We start from the raw sequence: 8,764 nt of genomic DNA on the forward strand, positions 1-8,764 counted from the left end.
AGTGGTTATCTGGTATAAAAAGGTAGTGTATTTCCAACGTTTCGTCTGCCATACGGCGAGATCTCATTAGGGAATGGCACTATGGCTTATTTTTCAGTCATACATGTTGACTTTATGTGTTTAGGTTGATTACCTGAATATATCATCGGTGCTCATGTCGTTTACTCCTCTTAAATGAAGGGCATCGGTTCGAATATATTCGTCATCAGCAGCTGCATAGTGGTAACTTGTTCATAAAGTAAACGTATTGTAATGTAAAATTTTCGTTCTTGAGTAAGAAACTTATTGGTTAAAAGTGTCCGAACCCAGTGGTCACTCATAGGCTGCAAAAATACCTTTGTTCTTACTTTCAATTCTTTTAAGAAATCGGTATTGTAATAATGTTGTAAAACTTAAAAACTTAATGGTAAAAATTGTCAAATTCTCCCAACCCAGAGCTCACTAATTGGCTGCAAAATCTGTCAGCCATTTTTATATAGGGGTGAGGTCCAACAGTAAGGCACACCTTGGAAAATTAGGTAAAAGGTACCCCCCAATAACACACAGAAAGGGTTATGTTAGAGTTGCTGCATTTCTCCAACACCTATATATTGTCATTCACACAGAATAAGCCACCCACAAATTAGAAGGCCCATATTGTAGCCCAAGGCCCATATTGTAACCTAAGGCCCATATTGTAACCCATGTTATAACTTATTTTGCCTTGCCACACCAAAATAAAGAAGCAAAATTTAACTTACCGTCATATTTAAGATTGTGCTCAGCAATTCGCTCTTTAAGAAGTTTTACTCTTTCCGGCAATCCTTCATCTTCTACTACAGCAGAAGTCTCCTCTTTCTCATTGAGCGGAGATGCAAATCTTTTTGCCCTTTCACCTCTGCGTTTCTTTGCCTCTTCAAACGAAAGACCAAGAGAAGAAATTGCTTCCAAACGCTTGTTTTCATAGATTTTCTGCAAAATTTAACAGGAGAATTACTTTAAACCATTCCCTACTAGAACATTATTATTTTAAGAAAATTTAGATTTCAGACAACTAAATAAAAAAAATTAAAAATGAGTAAGTTTCATTTAACAAAACTTAAAAAAAGTTTTATTTACCAATTTTTTTATGCTACAAAGAAACACACCAGGTGTCCTTAGTCGTAGGTTGAAGTTGGCCCGTTACCCAATACAATTTTACACCATGGCGTATACATCTGATTTAATAAATATTGCTGGAAAAGTCATTCAGTCACCATTCGCCAGTCTGTAGAACACACACGACGAGTATTTTCCGCGCCACGCGTTCTATTGTTAAAATTCAGCGTGCAAGCATGACATTTCCAAGCCTCATTACGAAATCCTATTTATTTTAATAGACTTCCAAAAAAAATATATAAATATATATATTTTTACCCACTTTTCTCGGAAAATTTGTGAGTTTCATTTTTACATCCGGTTCCACTTTCTCCTCAAACTCCTCCATGCTCTTTCCTTCCTCCTCGTACAAGATCTCGGGTTTTGCTCCCTCTTCATCCTCGTCTTTATCAACACAGATGGTGAGGTTTGGGAGCAAGGAATTGGCCGCGCCAATTTCAACCACTTCCACCTCCCCAGGCATTTTTTGTGGGGTCTCAATTTTTATAATATATATATTGAAACGTAACGTATATAATTTTTTATTGTCCTGAGTTTCTAGGACTAACAATAAACACATTTTATTACAGTTTTGTTAAATTAAGGGTAATTTTTATAGTGATTTGAAGTAAATGAGAAATACATAGTGTTTTAATTTTGCAATCAAATGACACACGGACACATTTTAGTTGAATATATACGTTTTTTTCATGTTTATTTAAATATACTTTAATATTTCAAATTCAAAGGAAAATAAAGTGAAGCACAACGTTCAATAAGTCCAGTTCAAATTTCCATTGAGGTGGGGGATTATGTCTCCTGCTTTGTCGCTGGCCGCCATCAGTTTTTTGTGTCTTGCAATTCTCTGCATCCCAACACGGCATTCTTGCATGTCCGCAATCTCCGTTTTGCAAAGATGGAAGCTGACTCGGCGGCTCATGTGGCGAATGCACATGAAGTATGCGAGCGTCTGCTTGTCGCAGTGGATTGCTGTGCCTTGCAAACGCAATTCGAAAAGAGATTTATCTGGAAATGCATGCGGCTCTAGAGACGGTAGTTTCCAGCTGTGCATGCGGTTTAAGTTATCCGTGTAGTTTGGAAAAAGGTCCAGGAAATTCCTGGATGGCTTTTTGATTTGGGTTTCAAAGTCGTACACCTTCATTTTTCATTTCACGTGTGAAAACCAAAACAAACTGACTTGGACTTATCTCAAGATCACCTCACAAACAACTGACATTCTGCCAAATTTTACGAAGGTTTGCAAAATATTCCATTTCGAGAATGCAGGGTGCACCATAGATATAAAATACGCATTAATTATCTGCCAAATTCCCTGCTTTAACACCAATTTAAACTAAAAATATTTTACTCAAACACGCAACAAATTTTATATAGATAAATTCTAATTAAACTATGTACGTATGTATCATTTGTAGAAGCAAGAGCGCTCACATTGTAACCACAAGATACAGGATTCAAAGTTCACTGCTATCACAACTGTTATGGTAATTGTTCCAATCCAGTAACCTAAGAGTGTAACCAACTCAACGGATAGTATGAAATTAGTCTAACTAACCCAACGACAGTGACTGTAGCGGTAGTAACGGGAATCGAACCCAGTGAACACTCTTGCCAAGATCTCTAACACATTTTCCTTTGCCATTGTGCAGCAGCGCGCCTACCTTCAACTCAGAGGTTGCGAGTACGCTCGTCTCTGCTAATAATATGGGAAGAGGAAAATCTTCCTTGAGCAAGAAACTTCACGGCAATTTTTCCATTTTTCAATAAAAAATTCTTATATACGGTGGGGTGAGGGAAGATGGGACACCTTTTCATTCTATTTTCTCGTCCCAATTGGTAGTACAGCACAAAGAACATTCTAAGAATTATAAAACCCCATCTCCACGATTTCCTGAGACCATTTTTAATTGTTTAAAACACGATCGGGATATTTGGATATTATGTGCTTAAGGTGTCCTGTCTTCCCCCTTCCTACTATATAATAAAATTAGGCATTTTACAATGTGGGAACAAATGCAACGGTTTTTATATCTTTTAAATAACATGTGTGACGTTACTAGTGGAACTTCAAATTACTCAGCAAAGTTTTTTCAGAAAACACTTTCGCGTTTCATTCTGCATTTGAATTCAACAATACTAGAGGATAATCTGGATAATAAGTGGTATTTGTTTTAATAATACGCTTAAACACGTTGTTCGGATCCGATTGATTACATTTACTCCACAGAAGATTAGTAATACAATCCGCCAAATTAACACACAAGGCAACTTACACCTAGTCATGCTCGAAAATTATTTGACGTATGTATAACTTGTTGATATGGCTGAAAAAGACGACGACCAAGAAATATGCCACGACGAAACGAAATGTGCTGTAGGATGGACAAAGCCGTTTGTAAATAAGGAACCTAATGTTGCGAAACCCGATAACGGTAAGAGGACACGAGTTTTATACCGTTTTTGAGTAAACTGTAAACTCAACGTAGATTTCAATCTACGGTTGATATACTAAGGTTTAGGTGGCTATAATCTATAGTAGGGTGGGGGAAGACGGGACATTTTTTCATTCTACTTTTTTTCGTCCCATTTAGTAGTTAACAAAGAATATTCAAAAACTTATGAAAACTTATTCTCACGACTCCTAGATACGGTTGTTAATTGTTTAAAACACGACCAGAAGATTTCGATATTACGTGCTAAAGGTGTCCCATCTTCCCCACCCTACTATATATTTGCATAACCAAACCAAGAAAGCATAAGGATAGTTTTATTGTTAAGTTTTATACTTCAGTATGTGGGAACTGTGACGGGTATTTATACGATTGCCAGTAAGGGCAAATCAATGTGATTTAGGTTCATTACTTGATTATGTAGAGTACATTAAGAGCAAAATTCAGTGGGTGTATTAATTAAGATATAGTAGGGTGGGGGAGACGGGTTACCCTTAGCACATAATATGCTGATCGTGTTTTAGACAATTAACATATTAGGTTCGTAAGGATACGGTTTTATAATTCTTTGATTTTCTTTGTTTACTATTTAATGAAACGAGAAAATAGAATGAAAAGCCGTCTTACCTCCCCCCACCCTACTATATATCAGGCAACAGGCGAAATGGCGATAAAGTGACCTTTAACCAGATAACGGGAAATCGGCCAAAAAAACGCAGGCTATAAGTACAGAAAACGATAATGTACCGATTAAAGGCCTTCAACCAGATAATGCGTAATATGGTGAATGAACTGACGAGACTTAGTAACGCCTAAAATGCTAACGTATACACGAGCTACAGCGAAATAGGGGTTCGCATCGTAGCCGTCTAACTCATTGCGTCAATCGGATGGTCGCTAATGCTCTGTCGAAATGGCAGTGCTACATAACACATCGTCTGGCGGCGTAGCGCAGCTAGTTAGTGCGCCTGCCTCTAACGCAGAGGTAATGAGTTCAAGGCTCGCCGTTGCTACCATTGTGGGTGTATGTGTCCTTAGGCAAGACACTTAACGGCAACTGCTCCAAACTATCAGCCACACACAAAAAAAATCCAAAAAATTAATCATCCACAAAAAGACACTTATAAGCTGACATGAGGTGTATGAAACAGAACACCCATGTTTAACGACTGTCATTTTACATTTATTCTTTCTTTCAGTGTCTGACGATGAGGAACAAGACAAATATAAAACTGGCACCAACAAAGGGATTATTATTCACTACAGCAAGTCAAAAGTAATATGGGACTGGGTTATTCTCATGCTTACTACATACACAGCAGTTGTGGTACCATTAGTGGCATCATTTCGAATCGCTTCAAGAAGGTAAGGCAAAAACATGAAATTAGAATTTAGAATTTTGGGTCATTAAAAAATGTTAAAATTTGATTTTTTTACCAAGTTTAGAAGGTACAGCAAAAAATGAAAATTTTAAATTAAAAATTTTGGGTTATATATAAAAAATTAAATCTGAAGTTTTTACTAACAATATTTTGCATTTAAATTAATGATCACTATTAAATTTAATCACATTTTTAAATAACAAAATGTTAATTGTTAACCACCTTATTTATAACTCTACAGCATGGTATGGCTAACCGTTGACTCAATGGTTGATATTTTCTTTTTCGCTGATGTCGTTGTCAATTTTCGCACAAGTTATGTTGACGGAAATGGTATGTTTGTAGAAGATATATATAAATAGCTCTTTTTGTGAAAATACCCTGATGAGGTCTTGCCCCATGGCAGTAAAATTTACATTTTTACCAAAAGAGCTCTTTATGTATATATTACATTATGCCTGGAAACAACAACACCAAAAACACCAACAGAAAGTTTAATCAAAGTTTTATTCCAAACACCCATGTTTTAAAGCCAAGGTTTTCAAAACTTTAAAGTAAAGGTTTTTAAAACATTACTGCACATACACCCATTGGAAAACCCTCGAAAAAACTTTTTTTTGACAAATTCTTTTTTGATTAAAGGTTATTTTAAAAGGCCCAAAAGGTCTTTAACACCAAAGTACCTTACAGGCGCCATGGTAACCGACCTAAAGAAAATCCGGATCAACTATGCAAGAACTTGGTTCCCAATAGATATTTTATCCTGTCTTCCATACGATGCTTTAACTATTGTGATTGGTGAAATTAAACAGCAAGTAAAAAAAATAAAAAATATTTTCCTAATCAACTAAAAAAACGTATTTCGTTTTGAGCTAAATTTTTTTTATTTTTTTGGTGGAAGATTTTTTGAATATGTATACTTATATTGTAATTAACAGGTTTAAAAGAAAAGTTACTAAAAATAGAGCTTTCTGGTTTGCTTTTTGCACAAAAGTTTTAATTAAAATAAAGTAAACTAAAATGCCAGCAAGGTATTAAAATAAACAATTTTAATTTGAAATTCATATTTTTTAAATTTGAAATATTGAAAAACTAAATTCTTTTTTACCTTTGCAGGAGTTATCATATTTCCTAAGCGTGTTAAAAACTTTTCGTCTTTTGAGAATGATTCGAATTGCTAGAGATATGGACAGATACCTTGAGCATGCTTACGCAACCTTGGTAGTTTTGGTAAGTTACGCCTAAAAAATAAAGTAAATATTTTTTAGCATTTTGAAAAATACTTTTACATTCTTCCATGAAATGAAGCAGTTTTTGTTTCTGTATTTTTTCTAGTTTAACTTGGATGGGTAACAATGTGCGGAAATTAAAGAAATGATGTACTCTTAAATTTATATGAATTAGCGATTTCACCTATTCTAAAAAAAAACTATTTTTTATATAATGAACACCAGAGAAAGTTATTAAGTTTTAATTAGATAACAGTTTGAAAAAACTTACACTTTGCTTTTATTTAAAAAATATAGTTTCAGAAACCTCTAATGAAGTTAAGAAAATATTGGATCTCCAAACCCATATTGAAACCCCTTTCATTTTAGCGTGGCCCATAAAAATATTTTTTCTGCAGGTGTGTTTGATCTTGCTTATCTGTCATTGGATGGCTTGTGGATGGTATATTGTAACATTATACAGTACAGCAGTTTACCTGCAAGCAGAACAAGTTCATTTAAACATAACGTCGAACACTGAATCCACTCGTGGTATGTCGATAGCGGAAAATCAGTTTCCAAATCTCATTGGAAAATATGGTGGGCTAGACCTAGAGCATGAGGGACTTGAAGATGACATCTTAGTAAAAAACCTAGGTGTGTTGTTGAATACAAGAATTTATTACTTAAAGTGTATTACAATTACTACACAAAACCTTCATTTAGTTACTAGGTAAGCCTATTGCTAGTTACTACATAAAAACTACAATTAAATACCACAGAAAACCTACTAGTTACTACATTAAACCTGTAAGTTCAACATTAAAGTGTCATGATATTGATATATGCTACCTGTTATTTTGTCCAGAAGTGCTTAAATTTAGGATGAGTCAATTTTAAAGGTCTTGAACCTTGAAAGGATGGGGCAAGAGATGATCCACTTTACTGAAACCGATAATAAATACGCATAATTTCTTATGCAAAATAAAATTCTGCTAGTTGCACATTTCCCAAATATTTTACGAAATATCTTAAATTTTAAAAATATTATGAGTTTTTTGTACTTAATAAAATATGACTCACATTTTGTATTCAGAATCTGAAACATCTCAACCCAAGAACCATCTTCCCCCAACCACTTGGTTGATCCGTATTTCAAAAGATTTTGTGCCTCCTTTGATACTAAACCAAACAACAGGTAACTAATAATAATAATAGCTTTATTTGTCTCTTTATTTAAAAAAAAATGCTATTAGTCTAATTAAATAAATTTGTCCTAGAGGATTTTAACACAAACCAATAGATTTGTAAAAGAACTATTTTTGTTTTCTCGTTGCAAAAAGTTGTTTTTATTTTCTCGTTGCAAAAAGTTGATTTTCTCGTTGCAAGAAGTTACCTGCAACATTTTTAACCTTTTAGGCTCTTTACAAGGGGGTCCAGTAATAAGAAGGCGTTACATTTTGTGTCTCTACTTCACAATGACAAGCGTCATCTCAGCGGGCTTTGGAAATATAGCAGGCGATACTTTTGCTGAGCAGATTTATTGCATTTTCATTCTTCTAATTGGAGGTGCGTTTATACCAGATCTTTTAAATTTAATAATTGAAACAAATATTTTAGAAAAAAGAATGGATTTTATAATACTTAACTTTAAAATGCTTTTTTTTTGCTTGATAAACCTCATGAGCGTATGTTTTCTTTAGAAAGACACTTAAAGACAGTTGCTCCAACCCAGTGGTCACTAATGGGTTGTCCAAATTATCTGCCATACTTAAAGAAGTAAAAATTCAAATAAACAATCACCCACAAAAGTACATATGTGGTAACTGGTAAACGGGCACGAGTTGTATGAAACAGAACACCCATTTTATAACAACTGTCGTTTTCTGACCACACAAGAATAAAACAAAATTCATTTATCTAAATTTCTACCAGGCCTACTATATGCTGCTATCCTTGGCAATGTGACAAACATACTTCAACAAATAAGTAACAAACATCACGATTTTCTGGATCAAATGAAGTCAGTGAGGGACTTTGCAGCGCTTTATGAACTACCGCCTAAGCTAGCTGAAAGGATTTGTGATTATGTGTCGTATACTAGGGTTGTTACACATGGGCTTGACGTGGAAGCTGTAAGTGTTTGGTTTTATTTGATGTGTATGTACATAAAAAAAAATTTTTTTTTAAGTGAAAAAAAACATGTTTTTAGGGTGGAAAAAACATGTATTTTCTAAAGTGAAAAAAACATATTTATTCTAGAGTGAAAAAACATGTTTTTTTCTAAAGTGAAAAAACATGGTTTTCTGGAGTGAAAAAAAACTTGTTACTTGTGTTAAGAAATACTTGTGTTATAACTTGTGAGCATGAAAGGTTTTTGAATACACCATGTGTGCCCGTTGTATAAGAAATCACCCATGTTATAATTTCACAGTGACTATGAGGTATATGATATATAATATTTTAAAACACAATCATGTTATATCTTTCTAAGTTGAATGAATGAATGAATGTAACTTACTTTATCCTCGCGTGGCCGGAATACGACAGTCGTTATAACCACGGGTGTGCACCTCGCACCAGCTTA

General features: G+C 34.4%; 2 protein-coding genes and 1 long non-coding RNA gene across 3 annotated transcripts in view; 1 reads left to right on the plus strand and 2 right to left on the minus strand.

Moving 5' to 3' along the window:
• Positions 1-104: 104 nt before the first annotated feature.
• LOC100175997 (nuclear cap-binding protein subunit 3) lies at positions 105-2,371 on the minus strand. The gene is made up of 3 exons (XM_002125111.5): positions 1,400-2,371; positions 741-951; positions 105-212 (listed from the first exon to the last, which is right to left on the minus strand). The coding sequence occupies exons 1-3, from the start codon at positions 1,694-1,696 to the stop codon at positions 130-132; spliced, it is 591 nt and encodes a 196-aa protein (XP_002125147.2). The 5' UTR covers positions 1,697-2,371; the 3' UTR covers positions 105-129.
• A 695-nt stretch (positions 2,372-3,066) lies between these two features.
• Positions 3,067-8,764, plus strand: part of LOC101242112 (potassium voltage-gated channel subfamily H member 1-like) — a 6,481-nt gene continuing 783 nt past the window's right edge. Inside the window, exons 1-9 of the mRNA XM_018813927.2 lie at positions 3,067-3,569; positions 4,787-4,952; positions 5,211-5,302; positions 5,660-5,784; positions 6,086-6,199; positions 6,597-6,834; positions 7,274-7,375; positions 7,597-7,746; positions 8,113-8,312. Of these exons, the coding sequence (XP_018669472.2) occupies positions 3,458-3,569; positions 4,787-4,952; positions 5,211-5,302; positions 5,660-5,784; positions 6,086-6,199; positions 6,597-6,834; positions 7,274-7,375; positions 7,597-7,746; positions 8,113-8,312 (1,299 nt within the window). The 5' untranslated portion in view covers positions 3,067-3,457. The remainder of the gene's footprint in view (positions 3,570-4,786; positions 4,953-5,210; positions 5,303-5,659; positions 5,785-6,085; positions 6,200-6,596; positions 6,835-7,273; positions 7,376-7,596; positions 7,747-8,112; positions 8,313-8,764) is intronic.
• Positions 6,742-7,346, minus strand: LOC113474678. The gene is made up of 3 exons (XR_003396366.1): positions 7,261-7,346; positions 7,030-7,122; positions 6,742-6,830 (listed from the first exon to the last, which is right to left on the minus strand). It is a non-coding gene; the product is annotated as an uncharacterized LOC113474678 (long non-coding RNA).

The sequence above is a fragment of the Ciona intestinalis genome, chromosome 11 (genome assembly GCF_000224145.3).
Source record: "Ciona intestinalis chromosome 11, KH, whole genome shotgun sequence".
Classification (NCBI taxonomy): Eukaryota; Metazoa; Chordata; class Ascidiacea; order Phlebobranchia; family Cionidae; genus Ciona; species Ciona intestinalis.